General features: G+C 52.6%; 1 protein-coding gene across 2 annotated transcripts; it reads left to right on the top strand.

The window, feature by feature from the left end:
• Nucleotides 1-856: 856 nt before the first annotated feature.
• Nucleotides 857-18397, top strand: SLC35F6 (solute carrier family 35 member F6). Of its 2 annotated transcripts, XM_515345.9 has the most exons (6): nt 857-1039; nt 11460-11532; nt 12254-12425; nt 12673-12885; nt 13580-13690; nt 15253-18397. In XM_515345.9, the coding sequence occupies exons 1-6, from the start codon at nt 963-965 to the stop codon at nt 15720-15722; spliced, it is 1116 nt and encodes a 371-aa protein (XP_515345.1). In that variant the 5' UTR covers nt 857-962; the 3' UTR covers nt 15723-18397. The 2 variants fall into 2 exon arrangements, with proteins under 2 accessions (XP_515345.1, XP_016803701.1); XM_016948212.4 differs by lacking the exon at nt 11460-11532 and having other exon boundaries at nt 871-1039.
• The last annotated feature ends 1316 nt before the right edge of the window (nt 18398-19713 follow it).

Raw genomic sequence — 19713 nt, 5'->3', positions numbered from 1 at the left:
ACCCAAGCGCAAATCCCTACCCCACTGCTCACCAGCAGGTTCTTAAGCAAATCACTCTGCTTCGCTGAATTTACTGTCCTCAGCTATAAAATGGTCTCCTCGGCAACTGGAGCTAGATGCCTTCGCCACTTTGCTGAAAGATATGAACTGTGCCCAAGGTGGGCGGTATCAGATAGGAGCCCCGAAGTGGAAACGTCCAGCGTGGGAATCTCCTCTCTACAGGGTCCCCAAGGAACTCCCGGCAGGCCCACTTCAGGGCTCCTTTCTGACACCGCCCAGCTCAACCTCTCAAAACGATTCACAAAATGCTGTAATATCCACGATGCACCCTCACTGCACTGTCCCATCCGCCCCTTTTACAAATAGGAAGACCCAAAGATAAAAATAAGAAACCAAGGCCAGGCGCGGTGGTTCACGCCTGTAATCCCAATACTTTGGGATGCCGAGAAGGGCGGATCACCTGAGGTCGGGAGTTCGAGACCAGCCTGGCCAACATGGTGAAGCCCTGTCTCTACTAAAAATACAAAAAATTAGCTGGGCGTGGTGAAGGGCGCCTGTAATCCGAGCTACTCGGGAGGCTGAAGCAGGAGAATCGCTTGAACCCAGAAGGCGGATATTGCAGTGAGCCGAGATCATGCCATTGCACTCCAGCCTGGGCGACAGAGTGAGACTCCTTCTCAAAAAAATAGAAAAAAGAAACCCAAAAAGGCGGGGGAGAGTGAGGAAGAAAAGAAAAAAAAAACTGGAAGGGCTGGGCCGTGATTTGCCAGGGCCACTGCGTGGCCACCAAAGCGCTCCAGGACGACTCGGCAGAGCGCGGGCACCGTGGCTCAGGCGCGCTCCCCGGGGGCGGGGCGAGCAGGAGGGGTCACGTGACGCCCGGCCCGGAAGCGCTCGCGCAGGAGACCCCGGGTGACGGGGCCCGACGCCGCTAACTGGACCGAACCCCAGCGTCCGCCGACATGGCCTGGACCAAGTACCAGCTGTTCCTGGCCGGGCTCATGCTTGTTACCGGCTCCATCAACACGCTCTCGGCAAAGTGAGTCTGGGCCCTGCCGGGCGTGCGGGCCCTGGCGACCCCGGCGCTCGTTCTACGCCTTCCCCCTTCTTGGCCCTGCCCTCCTGGCTTCTCCTGCTTTCCCACTTGCTCCGGTCAGTTCGCGCGCGTTATGACCACCCAAGGGATGCTAGGCCCGGGGAAATGCGGAGCGGAGCTGCGCCCCGGGCGGGGGGATCCGAGCCCCGGCTTTGATTTGCTGTACAGCCTCCGCTCCTGTTTCCACGTCTCTTAACAGGAGGGTTGGCCGATTCCTTTCCACGGCCCTTCCAGTGCTGGCGTCCAAGCCTGAGCACCTCCCTCCACGAGCTGGGAGAGACCCCTGGACTTGTGCACATGAGCCGCAGTAGTGGCTGTGCAGGCCGAGTGACCCAGTGAGCGTGGAGGCCTCAAGCGGCAGACAGGGAGGTGCCCCACGGCCCCTCAAGGATGAGGGGTTAGAACTGCGCTTTGAAGCTTAGGTGGGATTTCGGAATGTGTCTGAGACTGTAAGGCAAGGGAAGTCTACGGAAAGGCCAGATCAAAGTCGATTGTAACCAGCATCAAATGCCCAGGTTAGATTTTCTCTCATAATCAGAAAAGTGCTTTTGAGCTGGGGAATGACATGTTGAAAGTGATATGATTGACTCAATGACATGATGAGTGGTTTGGTGCAGGAAAAACCACTCCAAGGCTGCTGCATAGCAGATGAGGGGAACTAGGAGGTGGCAGTGAGAAGAGAAAGGAAGGGACAACTGGTGGCAGAGATCAGGTGCCGAATGGCCACAGGCCTGACCCACATGAGCAAGAAACAAGGATCACTCCAGGGTTTCTGCCTGGGAGAAGAAAAGTGCCATTAACTCAGACAGAGAGGGCAAGTGGCCAGTTCAGCTCTGATGTATGGGGGTGAGAGGGGGGACAGTTCCCAAGAGGTTAGGGACTAAGGACCCAGGGCAGTCATGAGACTGAGGGACAGGGCCTAGCCTCCCCTCTGTTGTGGGCAGGATGGCATTTCTTTGTCTCTCTCTGTCTCCATCTCAGGGCAGGGCCTTCCTGCCCCTCCTTTTCTTGTTGCCCAGGCCGGAGTGCAATGGCACGATCTCAGCTTACTGCAACCTCCACCTCCAGGGTTCAAGCGATTCTCCTGCCTCAGCCTCCTGAGTAGCTGAGATTACAGGCATGCGCCACCACGTCCGGCTAATTTTGTATTTTTAGTAGAGACGGGGTTTCTCCATGTTGGTCAGGCTGGTCTTGAACTCCCGACCTCAGGTGATTCGCCACCTCGGCCTCCCAGAGTGCTGGGATTACAGGTGTGAGCCACAGTGCCTGGCCCCTGCCCCTCCTTTTCACCATAAGAGCTGCAGTGCCCAGTGGCCTCTGTCTGAAATGATACCAAGGTACATGGAGAACAGTGGACAGTGGCCCTCTCCAAGTTAGACCTCATGTCCATCTGGGCCCTGTCAGGCTCCAGAGCGAGGTTGGATTGGTGTGGTGTGGAGAAGCTATCATCGGGAGCTTTTCCACTCTGAAGGTGGTGTTCCAGGTCCCCTGGGTTTTCTATCTGGCTTCACACTTTGAGAAACTGTGAGCCATTTAAAGGGAAATGGCCATTTCTTATTCATTTTTGAGGCATTTATACCTAGCAAACTCCATCAGTGGTATGAAAAGTGCCTCATCAGGCATGTATAAGGTACCTACGGTATGTAAGGGAAGGGGACAGAAGTGACCAAGAGGCGATCCCTGCCTTTGAGATGCTTGGAATCTGAGGTGGAGGAGACAGACGTGTACGCACACGACAGTCACAGTGTTCTCCCTTCCGCAAACGGTGGGCACAGTCAGTGGAGTCCTGGGTGGGCCCCACCTGTTCCTCTGGTTCACCTCCGGCCAAATGTGCCTTGTGGAGAACTGCTAGCTTCCCAGGCCCTGCATCCTCCTGAGGATCACTCCTCATGCTGAATCCTTAGCTGTTCAGAGGCCCCAGCCTGAGGGCTCCCATCTCAGGATCTGAACGCAGCAAAGCAAGTCTTCTGTTCTGTCATGCCAGCCAGGGCCTCTGTCAAGTGCTTAGAGAGCGGCTGTAAGTCCACCAGGGCTGCTGCCCACAAGGAGAATCCAGATTGCCAGTTACTGCTGGGGTAAACTGTGCTGATTCACCTCCTTCCTTAGAAAACTCCAAACCAGTCAGGTAGGAAGCTTAGAGATCCTCAATCCCAGAAGGCGTCGCCTTTAAAGGCTGCCTGAGAGTCAGGAAAGAGGCTCCCAGGTGACAGACCCAACTTTTGGTCCTGTCCCCTGCCTGACAGCTGGTGTGGGGCCTCTCAGGATCCTCCCACCCCAAGATGGGCCCCCAAATTGGACCCTAAACTGTTCTAAGGTCAAACCACAAGAAGGGATACTCTTAGGGAGAAAGAACATGTGGGAGCAGCTGCATGCACCCCGATGTGAAGTATGGATTTGAAATCACATTTCTGGCCCGGCGCGGTGGCTTACGCCTGTCATCCCAGCACTTTGGGAGGCAGAAGCGGCTGGATCACTTGAGGTCAGGAGTTTGAGACCAGCCTGACCAATATGGTGAAACTGTATCTCTACTAAAAATGCAAAAATTAGCTGGGCATGGTAGTGTGCACCTGTAGTCCCAGCTACTTGGGAGGCTGAGACAGGAGAATTGCTTGAACCCGGGAGGCGGAGGTTGCAATGAGCCAAGATTGCACCACTGCCCTCCAACCTGGGTGACAGAGTGAGACTCGGTCTCAAAAAAAAATATAAAAGGAAATCACATTTTTGACCCACGATTTCCAGCAGGCACAGACAGACAAGCATGTGCTGACAACTAGCAGAAGCATCTCATGCACAAAGAGCACCTCGCATGCCCCAGGCCCTGCTCTGCCCTTTCATGTGTGAACTCAGGGAATTCTCATAACCACCCTATCAGGCAAAGATAGGGGCTGATATTCCTGTATAAGGAAACTGAGGTAGGAAATGATTAAATTCCTTGCCCAAGTTCAACTTAGCTACTAAGTGGCAGAGTTTATAGTTGAGCCAGCATGGTCTGGCTCTAGCATCCATGCTCTTAACCACCACTGGAGGGTGTGGCTGGGGACTTCTCCAGTCATTTTGGGGTCATTTAGAGTTGTTAAAAGCATAGAAATCATCCAGTCTAATCCCCACAATTTACAAAGGAGGCCTCAGGAGAAGTTTCTTTCTGTGATTCAACTGTTTGGTGTCTGAATGAAGGCTGGAACCCAGGCCTCAGGACTTTAAGTCCTGTTCTTTTATGACTGTGATACCCCAGAGTCCCTCCTTCCTGGGAGTTTCCTCTCACAGCTCCCCAGGCCAGGACAGAGAAGCCTGTGCTTGTGGAAGTTGTAAACCTGTAAGTGGCATCTGCGCTCCCAGTCTTTGATGTGCCTCTCTCCAGGACTGGGCTGCCAGCCTCTCAGCCAGCCCAGAGACACTGCTGACAGGGTCCTCCCGCTGGAGTCCAGGCCACTCAAGGTTCAGACTGACAGCCTATGGTTGTCTCTGGCAGTTTCTTGGCCTGTGACAAGAGTGATGTTTCCCTTCCCAGGTTCTTGGGAGGATGAAAGGCAGTGGATGAGGAAGCACATCTGAGCACGTGCTGCCTGCTGTGCTGGGGCGGCAGGTCAACTTTCCTCTCTGCGGCCCCATCCCTGGGTCCTGGCAGGGGGCCCCTCCCTGTGAAGTGGCTTCTTCTTTCCCTGGCTGTTTTCTCAAAACCTCCTCAGTAGCACCTTCTGTCGATCATCTTCTTTAGGCCAAGCCATTTCTGTCTGCCTGAGCCAGTGCCCCATCCACAGGTACTCATTTCAGAACCCCAGTCTCCTGAATCCAACTGAGGTTCTACATATGAAGAGCCGGGGTCAGCTGGGCACTGTGGCTCCAGCCTGTAATCCCAGACTGGAGGCTGAGGTGGGATGATCATTTGAGCCCAGGAGTTCAAGATCAGCCTGGACAACATAGGGAGACCTCGTTCTCTACAAATAATAATAATAAATAATTAATTAATAGAGCCAGGGTCAAGTAGATGCTCACTAAGTAAGGCTCAGCTCCCCTCCTAAGTTCTGCAGGCTGTAGGGCCCTCCCAGCCAGGCAGGGATATGAGCCTGACTTCCTTTCATGCCCAGGCCAGGGACCCTGCCAAGAAGGTGGCAGGAAGCCTGGAAACCACTAGGCCTCTACTAGAGAAGAGGTGTTCGCTCTTCTGTGTCCTTTCTGTGCCAGCTCCAATGTTTGTCCTTGGCAGCTGCCCCACCACCCTTGGGTTCCATGAACTGGCATGGGATAATTGCTTCAAAGGGGTTGTTGGGCCAGCTTGTGGAAGCCTTAACTCAGGAGGACAGTGTAGTAGAGTGGGAAGTTCATGAGGCTTGGGAGCTGAGGAATAGATGAGCCACTGGACCTCTCTGAGCCTCAGTTTTCTCATCTGTAAAATGGACTTGGTGATCCCTGCCGTACCTTCCTGGACACTGAAGATCTACTGAGGAAGGTTTCCTTTTTTTTTTTTTTTTTTTTTTTGAGACGGAGTCTGGCTCTGTCATCCAGGCTGGAGTGCAGTGGTGTGATCTCAGCTCACTGCAAGCTCCACCTCCCGGGTGAACACATTCTCATGCCTCAGCCTCCTGAGTAACTGGGACTACAGGTGCCTGCCACCATGCCCGGATAATTTTTTTGTATTTTTTTAGTAGAGACAGGGTTTCATTGTGTTAGCCAGGATGGTCTTGATCTCCTGACCTCGCCCATCTCGGCCTCCCAAAGTGCTGGGATTACAGGCATGAGCCACTGTGCCCAGCCTTTTTTTTTTTTTTTTTTTTAAGACACGGTCTCTCTCTGTTGCCCAGGCTGGAGTGCAATGGTGCCATCTCGGCTCACTGCAACCTTAAGCCATCCTCCCACCTCAGCCTCCCAAGTAGATGGGACCACAGACACCCGCCACCGTGCCCACCTAATTTTTGTATTTTTTGTAGAGACAGCGTCTTGCCATGTTTCCTAGGCTGGTCTCAAACTCCTGGGCTCAAGCAATCCACCTGCCTCAGCCTCCCAAAGTGTTGGGATTACAGGCATGCACCACCACACCCAGCTTAAGGAAAGTTTTCTAGTCCATAGAGATGAGAGGGCTCACCATTGTCACCTCAGGAGCCAGGGCCACCTGCTGTGGCACCCCAGAGAGTGGAGAAGCCTTGGCCCTTCTGTAGGTCCCAGGCAGGAGAAAGAAGGGGACTCACTGGTCTTGACAAGCTGGGGACACAAGAGGAAGTGGCAGAGATTCTGTGGGAATGGCCACAGCTAATCTGCCCAAGCCAGCCCCATCGCCACTTCCTCAGTCTGTTTTCGCCACCCCCACTCACGTGGACGTGCACACCTCCCAGAATGCTGAGCTTTGAGTTTGGGCCTGGCCATGCTAGGAAGTGACTCACCACCCAGCACGGAGAGCCCACTCCCCAGCCTGCCCGCCAAAAGGAGCGGCCTCAGCTTGTCCCCACTAGGACCCTTCGGGCCTCCTGCCCTGGAGGTCATCTCCCCTAGAATATAGTGTCTGTGGAGAAGACAGGCCCACCTGCTGGGCTGCCCCTCTCCTCCCACCAGCTAGGGGAGCAGGAACTCGGAGGAGAGCTTCAGAGCGTCAGGGAGGGGGCGCATGACTGCCTGCTAAGCTTCCAGTGTACTGGCCCTGCCTCAACATCTGAGGAGCCGTGAGCCCTTCGAGCCCTCTCTGGCCCCTGGGTTCCTGTCTGTCAAATAAGGAGTTTCGTTCAGCTGATGGCTGAGTTTCTTCTGTTTCAGGATTGTGGCTCTGTGAACTGCAGGGACAATAGCCTGAGGTCCCTCCAGCCACCTCTGCCTCAGCCAGCAGGACAGGTTCCAGACGTTTTTCCAGTAGCTTTCAGGCTGAAGCGGAGCTGGGGCCACGCTGAACCCAACAAGGGGGAGATGGCTTCTGCTCAGTGAAGGGAAAGGAGAAGGGGCAGAAAATGAGTTTTGCTGAATACCTGCCATGTGCCAGGTCATGTATATATCCTTATATCATGTATTGCTTCTGACAGTTTGTCAGTGTTGGTATGATTACCCTGTAACTTGTCCAGCCTGTGGGACTCAAAACTCTGGGTTTTCTCTGTATTCTGCCTTTTCTGAGTATAAATTCAAGCAAGGTTTGACCCTGGATCTGCCTTAAGCCTCAGAGTCCCCATCTAAAATGAGGATCCTTGTTGTAAGGCTTAACAGGACAGTCCCCATGAAGTGTCCTATGAGTTGTGCATTTAAGGAAACATGGGCTGGGTGCAGTGGCTCACACCTGTAATCCCAGCACTTCGGGAGGCTGAGGCAGGTCAATCTCTTGAGGCCAGGAGTTCGAGACTAGCCTGGGCAGCATAAACAAGGCCGCATCTTTGCAAAAAATACAAAAATTAGCCAGGCATGGTGGCCCATGCCTGTAGTCCCAGCTACTCAGGAGGCTGAGGTGAGAGGATCACCTGAGCCTTGGGAGGCTGAGGCTGTAGTGAGCCGTGATTGTGCCACTGCACTCCAGCCTCGGCGACAGAGTAATACCCTGTCTGAGAAAACAAAACAAAAAGACAAACGTTGGCCGGACGCAGAGGCTTATACCTGTAATCCCATCACTTTGGGAGATTGATACGGGTGGATCACTTGAGGTCAGGAGTTCGAGACCATCCTGGCCAACATGGTGAAACTCCGTCTCTACAAAAAATATAAAAATTAGCTGGGCATGGTGGTGGGTGCCCGTAATCCCAGCTACTTGGGAGGCTAAGGCAGGAGAATCACTTGAACCTGGAAAGCAGAGGTTGCAGTGAGCCAAGATCGCGCCGCTACACTCCAGCCTGGGTGACAGAGGGAGGCTCCGTTTCAAAGAAAAACAAGAACAAAAGCAAAAGACAACAAACAACAAACGTTGTGAAGAACTGACAGCAAAGTGCTGCCCACCTTAGGGGTCACTGCTGTCATCCCCAGGCAAACTGGGGCTGGATTTTTGTTCTAGCCTGTGAGGCTGGGGTCTTTTCTGATTCTGCGCCAGGAGTCGAAAACTGTCTCCAATCCAGGATGAGAAGGCTGGCTTTCTGCCTCAAGGTACCTGCAGGCCTGAGCATCTCAGGCTGGGCAAGGCAGCCCATGCTGCTGACACCCAATCCCTTGGGCTGTCAGCCTGCCCCAGGCCCTCAGATACAAAGAGATTCCATTTCCCCAGCCGGGAGCACTGCCAGCCAGGCCTGTCTAGGCAGACCTACCCGTGGAGAAAGCGAAGACAACCCCTGTGAGAGGTGGGGAGCTCAGCACCAGCCCTACAGTCAGCTCCCCAAGAAGCGCCCCAACCTTGGGGAAGGACAGGCCCCGAGGGGTTTCCCCTGTAGACCAACTTGTTCTACCAGCAGGGGGCCCTCAGACTCAGGTGGGAAGTAGGACTCATGGAAATGTGGCCTCAGCTTCCATACCTGCCCCCTACAGACAAAAATAATAATAAAATAAATAATAATCCTTGCCTGAAGCTTCTGATCAACCTTCATGGACCTGGCAATAGCTCCCTTGTCCCTCCTAGAGGAGACTTGGCTCCTGGCCTGGGGATTCCCATCTCTCTGACTTCACTTGCTCTGGGTAGTTGGCTCTGTGCCCTTGGTAAGGCTTGACCTCTTCTGTCTTCCTTGCTTTGCCTCTGTTTCACTCAGTTGCCTCATGCAGGCCTTCTCAGGGGGCTCTTTCTGCAAAAGCAAGACTGGGTTCGAGAGCAGCCCTGCTGGGTCTGTGGCCCTTACCCATGTTCCATGTCCTGTCCTGGCCAGGGATCCGAGAGCCAACAGCGTATCAGGCAGAAATTAGGCACCATGGGTGCAGTGGCTCATGCCTATAATCTCAGCAACTCAGGAGGCTGAAGCGGGAGGATTGCTTGAGCCCAGGAGTTCAAGACCAGCCATGGCAACATAGTGAGACCCTCTCTCTAAAAAAAAAAAAAGAGAAAGAAGTGAGACTCCAGCCCATGAGGTCAGGTGTTTCCTGACCTGGGGTGGAGGCTTCCCCAGCTCCCAGACTCCCTGTTCATTAGCAGGCGCTTTCTTTGCCCCACTGGTACTGGTTACAGCCTGGTCCCCAAGCCATGCCAGGCTCCAGGTTTCTCTCTGCCTTCTAAACAGTTCTGTCCGAACTTCTCCCTTCAACTCTCCTTTGCCCCTGCCATTCCCAAGAACCACAAGCAATCTTAACTACCCCTCTTTCTCCACATCTCCAGGAGCTGGTGGGGTCTCTCACTGTGGAATAGGTTTGCCATAGCCCTGTTTTCTTCCACAAACTCAGAGGCATATAGAGAAGCCAAAGCTGGACAGGGACTTTGTCAAACCTAGACCCTAACTGCGGCACAACCAGTGGCACATGCTCTGGGCGCTGCAGGGGAGGTACAGGAACCAGAGGACTCCCCCGCCCTTTGGGAGCTGAGGCTCGCTACAGAGATGAGCCAATGGCAGTGCAGGGCTGTGCACTGCAATCTGACTGCCCTGGAAAGACATTTCAAGGAAAGGCATTTAATAAAAAGAAGTCCCGAGTCTTGCACTTTAAAGACATCCACTGCCTATGCAGGATATGCTGCAGTGGGAGCAGGTCGGTGGCCCACAGGAAACGGCTCTGGGTCTGTGTTGACTTCAGTCAGCACATGATGTTACTGATGCATTTGGAGCTGTGTCAATGAACCCAGGGTGTCAACATGAGGGAGGGCCACGCCTTGCTAGCCTCAGTCTGGGCCAGATCACATGCTCTTGGCTCTGGGCCTGGGTACACCAGAGTACTTCCAGAAGTCAGTGGCCAGGGGTGAAAGGTTAGGAGAGGCTGGAGCTGTTTAGCCAGGAGATGAGAAGATTCAGAAGAAGGTCAACAAGTCCCCAGATACCTAAAGGGCTTTCAAATGAAAGACTAGACAAGATTCCACAGACCTAACCAAGCCCAGCAAAGACGAAATTCCAGACAGAGAATTTTCATGCACAGATGGCAGACAGTTCAGAGTGATTGGTGGTTAAGCTGCCCAAAGCACTATGCCACAAAGGATTCTGGGCTTGTGTCTAGGCTCATCGGGGAAGTATGTCATAATCAGTCATCACCATCTGCCGGGTGCTGACTGGGAGGTCATGCCATGAGTGTGATGTCTTTGCCACCTGCTTGAAAGTCAGCATTAGAAAGATCTTCCAAACCATTCAGGCTCTTTGAAGGTGAGCAGGTGGTCTGTATTAAGTGGTCATTTCCCAGGACCCAAATACTCCTGTAGACCAGAGGTTCTTGATATTTTTCATGCCATGGGACTCTTTGACAGTCTGGCACAGCCTATGGACCTCTTCTTACAGTAATGTTTTAAAACGTGTAAATAAGACCAAGGATTGGGCCGGGCGCGGTGGCTCACGCCTGTAATCCCAGCACGTTGGGAGGCTGAGGAGGGTGGTTCACAAGGTCAGGAGATCGAGACCATCCTGGCTAACACGGTGAAACACCGTCTCTACTAAAAATACAAAAAAAAATTAGCCAGGCGTGGTGGTGGGCGCCTGTAGTCCCAGCTGCTCAGGAGGCTGAGGCAGGAGAATGGCATGAACCCGGGAGACGGAGCTTGCAGTGAGCCGAGATCTTGCCACTGCACTCCAGCCTGGGCTACAGAGTGAGACTCCATTAAGAAAAAAAAAAAAAAAAAAGACCAAGGATTACAAAAGAAGTCAATTAAATTGAAATACAGTTATCAAACACTTAAAAAAGCAAATTCGTGATATAGTAATATATATAGATATGCTTTTTTTTTTTTTTTCTGAGACAGGATCTTGCTCCATCACCCAGGCTGGAGTGCAGTGGTGCAATATCGGCTCACTGCAGCCTCTGCCCCCCAGGTTCAAGTAAGTCTCATGCCTCAGACTCCTGAGTAGCTGGGATTACAGGCTTGTACCACCACGCCCGGCTAATTTTTGTATTTTTAGTAGAGACGGGGTTTCACCATGTTGGCCAGGCGGTCTCGAACTCCAGACGTCAAGTGATCCACCCACCTCAGCCTCCCAAAGTGTTGGGATTACAGGCGTGAGCCACCGCGCCCAGCTATATAGAAATGCTTTCTACTACATTAAGTTATAAGTAGGTCTGACTACTGTAATTTTCATGAGTGATGAGTGTAAATGATACCTCACGATATATACAATGACTGTAATGTGATCATGAGAGTATCTGTGATTTCTATGCATTACAGAGGCACAGACACAGTAACTTGAGGAAATGCCAAGTTAAAACTCCTTGAGGTGAAGACTGGCCCCTTTGAGAGGGAGCCCCACTCTGGGGCCGAGTCACCCAGGTCTGGGCCTCTTGACATTGAGAGGTGTGAGCCTCTTCACTAGCACCAGGGTAGGATGCTGCCAGGGTCTGACCTTCCCTCTCTCTCCTACAGATGGGCGGACAATTTCATGGCCGAGGGCTGCGGAGGGAGCAAGGAGCACAGCTTCCAGCATCCCTTCCTCCAGGTATCTGGCCCTGTCCCTCCTACCTCCTGTCTCCCGGGCCTCAGACCAGGCGCCACCCCCCGCCATGAGGCCAGGCTGTTTCCTGACCTAGGAGTGGAGGTGTCTCCTGCTCCCAGAAGAGCCATCCACTTCTCTCTTTCCCTCCCCAGAGCAGAATCCAAGGTTTAGAATAGGGCAAAGAGCACCATCCTCTGCGAAAGTCCTGGCAAGTGGTCATGACCTCACCACATCCAAATCAGGACACGTGGAAAACATCAACCCTAGTGACAAAAGTCAGCTCTCTATCCACTGGGAGCCCAGACCCCAATTGGGACAGGGCAGACAACATAAATGGAAGACACTATTTGTTGAACTGAGAATCAGGAGACTCAAATGTCAGCCCCACCTCTACCAGCAACTTGCTTTGTGGCCTTACATAAGTCTTTGAGCCTCTCTTGGGTCTAGGTTTCTCCACCTGCGATTTGACTAGGGGTTGGCCTAGATGGATGGTTTTCAGAAAGGGCTCTGCACAGCCTTAGGGTTCATCAGGATGTATGGGGGCTTTGGGGCAGACCTAGGAGGCTGTCTCTAGCCTCCATGGCAGCTCTGCATTTGTCTATTGTACATATTGGGGTTCTGGGTAAGCTCTTGTTTGACAAAAGTTTGCATTAAAAAAAAATAGTTAAAGATGATCCCCAAGATCCCTTCCAGCTCTGAAGTCCTCGGGTTTTCATCTCTGCAGGCAGTGGGCATGTTCCTGGGAGAATTCTCCTGCCTGGCTGCCTTCTACCTCCTCCGGTGCAGAGCCGCAGGGCAATCAGACTCCAGCGTAGACCCCCAGCAGCCCTTCAACCCTCTTCTTTTCCTGCCCCCAGCGCTCTGTGACATGACAGGGACCAGCCTCATGTATGTGGGTGAGTAACCAGGCCAGGCTGAGAGGGGCACAGGGGAAGCTGTGGCTGAAGGGGCTACTGGTGAAACAGCCCCATCCCACCCACCTCCACTTCATCCCACCATTCCCCCAGACTCACACGCACAGGCACACAGGCAGGACTGATCGAGCACTTACTATGAGCTTGGCATGTCTATCACCAAAGACCCCTTAGTGACAGATGGCCTTCGCCTTGGGAAGCTAACTGTAATTTGCTTCTCCTTTCCTAGCTCTGAACATGACCAGTGCCTCCAGCTTCCAGATGCTGCGGGGTGCAGTGATCATATTCACTGGCCTGTTCTCGGTGGCTTTCCTGGGCCGGAGGCTGGTGCTGAGCCAGTGGCTGGGCATCCTAGCCACCATCGCGGGGCTGGTGGTCGTGGGCCTGGCTGACCTCCTGAGCAAGCACGACAGTCAGCACAAGCTCAGCGAAGTGATCACAGGTGCGGCCAGGGGCAGGGACACGGGGCTGCCCTATCCTGCCCTGTCCTCCTTGGGAGCCCAGCACAGACTCATACAAGCTCTGCCATGTGCCATATGCCAAGCCCTGGGTGAGGTGGGTAGCTCTGGAGGTAATGGATAGAATGTAGGGAAGACTGCAAAGGGATGTGGCTCCACCAAGGATGAGTGGCAGGCCGGGCAGGGCGAGGGGCTGGCTTGTCCTTTGATACAGATGCAGACATGCAAACTACTGGATTTGGGAGTGGAAAGGAACAGGTGCTTACCAAGTGCCCAGCCTGGTGCTGAGCACTGTGTGTTCATCATCACAGTGACTCCCACAGGCCCCAAAGGGATGCATCACAGCCCGTTTACAATGAAGTGACTGTCCTGGGTCACTTAGGGTCAGGATCAGCCAAGAAATGTCTATCTCAAAGCCTGTTGCTTCTTGAAAGACCTGCGTCATACCCCGTGGGGCAGCTCTTAGACACAGGCAGGCCTCTGGGGCCTTAGCCTGGCGCTGCTGGCATGCCCCTCAGGGACCAGGGAATCAGGGACAGGCAGTGGTGACTGTGCCTGTGAACTATAGGGGGCCCTGCAGAGGTCAGGGGCTGGCATGTTTGGTCGCTGTGGCCATGCTCTCCTAGCCCCCAGCCCCAGTGCAGCCCTGTTCTCATCTGGGTCCCTCCTTCCCCACAGGGGACCTGTTGATCATCATGGCCCAGATCATCGTTGCCATCCAGATGGTGCTAGAGGAGAAGTTCGTCTACAAACACAATGTGCACCCACTGCGGGCAGTTGGCACTGAGGGTGTGTGTGGGCAAAGGGGCCTGGAAGGAGTGGGGTAGAAGGGAGCCTGGGGAGCTGAGCACAGGACAAGGTGCCAGGGTTCACTTGTGGGGGGTGAACTTCCTGCCCCGCCTTGCCTTCCAGATGTGTTTTGACAAGTCTTCTGACACCTGCTGTGCCAGGAACTAGAGGAGACCAAGGACAGAGATGAATGAGATGCAAGCCCTTCAGAGGAGGTGACCAGCAGGAAGAAAGGGCAGTCAGTGAATTCAAGTTTGGACCACTTGTGCTGAACTGATGTCTCATTGGCCATGCCTATCTGAGTCTCTCAGGACAGGGAGGGTGGCATTCGAGCTGCAAATTTCAACAGGCAGTAGTAGGAGCAACTCCAAACAGAGCAAAGGCACGGGGGACTGGACGTGAATTTGAAAACCAGTGAGGAATAATTTTGAGTGTGGCCGGGTGCAGTGGCTCATGCCTGTAATCCCAGCACTTTTGAGAGGCCAAAGCGGGTGGATCACTTGAGGTCAGGAGTTTGAAACCAGCCTGCCCAACGTGGCAAAACCGTCTCTACAAAAAATACAAGAATTAGCTGGGCGTGGTGGCGCATGCCTGTAGTCCCAGCTACTCAGGAGACTGAGACGGGAGAATCGCCTGAACTGGGGGAGCAGAGGCTGCAGCAAGCCGAGATTGTGCCACCGCACTCCAGCCTGGGCAACAGAACGAGACTCCATCTCAAAAAATAATAATAATTTGAGTGCAGTATAGGTTTGATGTTGGGGAAATAATCAGGAATTAAGTAGGTCAGGGTCATGTCATTAGAGAACTTTACCATCAGGCAAGTAGATTTAGACTTTAAATGACGGAGGAATCCCTGAAAGTTCTTGAGCAGGGAAGTAACTATCAAAATTATGAGATTAGCAAGATAGAGCTGCGCTTTCAAAGAATGGCCTGGGGGCTAGTCCCTGTTGGGGAGCAGCTCTTGTCTGGCCCCCAGTGAGCTAAGGGACTTAGGCAGAATGTGAGTTAGCTATGTCACCGAGCATGCAGTCTATTTCCACTCATTTCTGTTTTCTAGCAAGACCTTAATGAGTGAAGCAGTGCATGGACTTACCTTCTGGCGCAAGCTCCTTGTCACAGACCAGTGACACACTGAACTAGAAAGCTGTGTTTTTCCAAACTTGTGAAAATAATGTAGTCAGTTGCAGCTGGCAGTTCTTTTTTTAAATGAATAGAATTTTTAAATATCAGAGCATTGTATACTGTAAGGGTAATGTTTTTATGAGTGTGTGTGTGTGTGTGTGTCCATGAACCTGTGCACACGTGTACTGGGTCACAATATAAAATGTATTTCTTACTCTTGATCCAGTCAAAAAAACCCTGAGTAAATGTGGAGAAGGGACAGCTAGAACCCATCTAATAGGCCACAAGCTCCTGATGAGAGACTGAGGGACGTGAAAGGAGGGAGCCGGCATGAGGACCACTGGGAGGGAATGACCCGAGATCAGAGGAGGCTAAGCCGGTGGGCTGTGCTGGGGGTCTGGGGGAAGGTGGAGAGTGTAACTGTTTCTTCTACTCCCCAGGCCTCTTTGGCTTTGTGATCCTCTCGCTGCTGCTGGTGCCCATGTACTACATCCCCGCCGGCTCCTTCAGCGGAAACCCTCGTGGGACACTGGAGGATGCATTGGACGCCTTCTGCCAGGTGGGCCGGCAGCCGCTCATTGCCGTGGCACTGCTGGGCAACATCAGCAGCATTGCCTTCTTCAACTTCGCAGGCATCAGCGTCACCAAGGAACTGAGCGCCACCACCCGCATGGTGTTGGACAGCTTGCGCACCGTTGTCATCTGGGCACTGAGCCTGGCACTGGGCTGGGAGGCCTTCCATGCACTGCAGATCCTTGGCTTCCTCATACTCCTTATAGGCACTGCCCTCTACAATGGGCTACACCGTCCGCTGCTGGGCCGCCTGTCCAGGGGCCGGCCCCTGGCAGAGGAGAGCGAGCAGGAGAGACTGCTGGGTGGCACCCGGACTCCCATCAATGATGCCAGCTGAGGTTCCCTGGAGGCTTCTACTGCCACTCGGGTGCTCCTTCACCCTGAGACTGAGGCCACACAGGCTGGTGGACCCTGAATGCCCTGTCCCCAAGGCCTCACCCTGTCCCCTCCCTGCAGAACCCCCAGGGCAGCTGCTGCCACAGAAGATAACAACACCCAAGTCCTCTTTTTCTCACTACCACCTGCAGGGTGGTGTTACCCAGCCCCCACAAGCCTGAGTGCAGTGGCAGACCTCAGCTCTCTGGACCCCTCCTACAGCCCTAGAGCTAAATCATGAAGTTGAATTGTAGGAATTTACCACCGTAGTGTATCTGAATCATAAACTAGATTATCATAGTTATCTAATTTATGAGTCATAAGCTAGATTTGATTCTTCAAAGAAAAGTCAGTGAGCAAATGTAAACCAGAACTAAGCATTATATTTTCTTTTTTTTTTTTTTTTTTTGAGACAGAGTCTCGCTCTGTCGCCCAGGCTGGAGTGCAGTGGCACAATCTCGGCTCACTACAACCTCTGCCTCCCAGGTTCAAATGATTCTCCTGCCTCAGCCTCCCTAGTAGCTGGGATTACAGGTGCATAACACCACGTCTGGGTAATTTTTATAGAGATGGGGTTTCACCATGTTGGCCAGGCTGGTCTCAAACTCCTGACCTCAGGTGATCTGCCTGCCTCGGCCTCCCAAAGTGCTGGGATTACAGGCGTGAGACACCACACCCAGCCATAACTAAGCATTATGTTTTCTAAAACTTCTAAGATCCTCCCTAAACCCGTCTGGAGACATGGGTTTTAGCCCAGACTCTGCCTCAAACTCACTGTAGCTCCCAGCACATTACCCAGTTTGCTCTGGGCCTTGGTGTTATGCTCTGGGAAGTAGATGTTGATGCTGTGGCCTTAGTGCCTTCTGGCCCCAGCATTCCATGGGCCTGTGATCTTGACCAACCTGAGAAAACAGTAACAGCCCATCCACTGGAAATATCCCTCTGCCCACAGCACCACCCTTCTGTGCTGTTTTTTTTGTTGTTTGTTTGTTTTTGTTTGTTTGTTTCTTCTTTTTGAGACAGAGTCTTGCTCTGTTGCCATGCTGGAGTGCAGTGGTGTGATCTCGGCTCACTGCAACCTCCCGCTCCCAGGTTCAAGCAATTCCCCTGCCTCAGCCTCCTGAGTAGCTGGGACTACAGGCGTGTGCCACCACACCCGGCTAATTTTTTGCATTCTTTAATAGAGACGGGGTTTTGCCATGTTGGCCAGGATGGTCTCAATCTCCTGACCTCATGATCCACCTGCCTCAGCCTCCCAAAGTGCTGGGATTACAGGCATGAGCCACCACGCCCAGCCTTTTTTTTTTTTTTTTTTTTTTTCCTTGAGAGACAGGGTCTTGCTCTGTCACCCAGGCACAGCTTACTGCAGCCTTGAACTCCTGGGATCAATCAGTCCTCCTGCCTCAGCCTCCCGAGTAGCTAAGACTAACAGGTATGTACCACCATGCCTGGTTTATTTTATTTTTTTGGCAGAGATGGGTCTCACTGTGTTGCCCAGGCTGATCTCAAACTCCTGGCCTCAAGCGATCCTCCCATCTCAGCCTCCCAAAGTGCTGGGATTACAGACCTGAGCCACCACACCTGGGCAACAGAGTGAAACCTGTCCCTGTTTTCCTGCTCTTACTCTCACCTCCGAGGCCTCCTCTGCCTGGAAGAGATTACAGGGAAATTCCAGGCAGCCCTTGTCAATTGTTTTTATGAATTCTTTACCTGCTCCTTTTAAAGACAAGGAAACTGAGGCCCAAAGTTCTAAGTTGTTTGGCAAATGGAGTCTCCTACCCTCAGCTCCTGCAAGGACCTGGGGGACCCCCAGGTCCAGCAGCCACATGATTCTGTAGCAGACAGGGACCTAGAGCACATCTGGATCTCAGCCCCACCCCTGGCAACCTGCCTGCCTAGAGAACTCCCAAGATGACAGACTTCCTAGGATTCTGCCATTTAGAATAATTCTGGTATCCTGGGCATTGCATTAAGTTGCTTAACTTTCATTCCGTCTTGCGATAGCCTTCAGAGGTGGGAACAGATGAAGAAACCATGCCCCAGAGAAGGTTAAGTGACTTCCTCTTTATGGAGCCAGTATTCCAACCTAGGTTTGCCTGATAGCAGACCTGTGGCCCCACCTCCCATGCAGGTCTCTGTGGGGTCTTTGGGATGGATCTCCTAGGGCTGGGCTGGAAGCCTCATGTACTGTTGTCTTCTAGGTAACCACCCTGAAGAGAAGGGGTGGCATCAGGAACCGCAGGGAACCAAGCAGCCTTTGGTCCAGTGCTGCTCCTTGGAACAGTTGAGTGTGGCCTCAAACCATTCTCCTGGGTAGCTCAGTCATAAAACACTGAATGCCTGCCTCAAAATAGCCTCTGAGGGAAGGGAGCTGTTGACAAGTGAAGCCCTCAGGTTGTGTGGGATTCCAGCAGGTTATTAACAGCTTGTGGAGGGAGGGAGGGTCCATTCCACCAGCTTTGAATCCCAGGGTCCCCTCAGCTTCACTGGGCCACAGTGTCTGTCCCAGGAAGAAGCAAATGGACAGTGAGGATGATGGAGAGACTACAGCTGCCTTGTCTAAAACCTGGGATCTTAAGAGTGTTATTTTGGCTTTATTTTTTTAAAAAAGAAAAGGAAAATTGGCAATTGTATTAATCCATTCTCGCATTGCTATAAAGAAATACCTGAGACTGGGTAATTTAATTTATAAAGAAAAGAGGTTTAATTGGCTCACAGTTCTGCAGGCTATACAGGAAGCATAGTAGCATCTGCTTCTGGGGAGGCCTCAGGAAACTTACAATCATAGTGGAAAGGCAAAGGGGAAGCAGACACATCTTATGTGGCCAGAGTAGGAGCAAGGGGGCATGGGAGGAGGTGCCACACACGTTTTAAACAACCAGATCTCACAAGAACACTCTCAAGAGGACAGTACCAAGTGGAATGCTGTTAAACCATTCATGAGAAATTCACCCCCATGATCCAGTCACCTCCCACTAGGCCCCACCTCCAAGATTGGGGATTACATTTCAATATGAGATTTGGGTGCGGAACACATCCAAACTATATCAGCAGTACTGGACGTTTTTCATGAGAGAGAAGGGGCACAAGAGGATGTCTGGAGCTAGCCTCTAGAATGTTGGTGTGGAAAATCTCTCCAATGTTTGAAAGGCATACCAATTACCTAGTCTTCCATTCATTGTTCAAATGAAACCCAAAAAGCAGAAGGAACTTCCCAAGGGTCACACAGTCAGTTAACAGGCAAAAGCCAGATGTCCTGGTTCTCAATCCTCACCTGTCCCATTCTGCCACAGATACTGCAGCCAGAGGCCAGGTATGGTGGCTCACGCCTGTAATCCCAGCACTTTGGGAGGCCGAGGTGGGTGGTTCACCTGAGGTCAGAAGTTCGAGACCAGCCTGGCCAGCATGGCAAAACCCTGTCTCTAGTAAACATACAAAAATTAGCTGGGCATGGTGGCACAAGCCTGTAATCTCAGCTACTCAGGAGGCTGAGGCAGGAGAATCGCTTGAACCCGGGAGGCAGAGTTTGCAGTGAGCCAAGATCACGCCACTGCACTCCAGCCTGGGCAACAGTGAGACTCAGTCTGAAAAAAGAAAAAAAAGCTTAAGAATAAAGATATAAACCGGGTGCGGTGGCTCACGCCTGTAATCCCAGCACTTTGGGAGGCCGAGGTGGGCAGATCACGAGGTCAGGAGATCGAGACCATCCTGGCTAACACGGTGAAACCCGTCTCTACTAAAAGTACAAAAAAATTAGCCGGGCGTGGTGGTGGGGGCCTGTAGTCCCAGCTACTTGGGAGGCTGAGGCAGGAGAATGGTGTGAACCTGGGAGGCGGAGCTTGCAGTGAGCCGAGATCGGGCCACTGCACTCTAGCCTGGGCGACAGAGTGAGACTCCGTCTCAAAAAAAAAAAAAAAAAGATATAAAGAAAAAATGTTTTTGTATACTTGCAG

The sequence above is a fragment of the Pan troglodytes genome, chromosome 12 (assembly GCF_028858775.2).
Source record: "Pan troglodytes isolate AG18354 chromosome 12, NHGRI_mPanTro3-v2.0_pri, whole genome shotgun sequence".
Taxonomy (NCBI): domain Eukaryota; kingdom Metazoa; phylum Chordata; class Mammalia; order Primates; family Hominidae; genus Pan; species Pan troglodytes.
The sequence above is the reverse complement of the archived record's forward strand: the minus strand, read 5'-3'. Positions and strand labels throughout refer to the sequence as shown.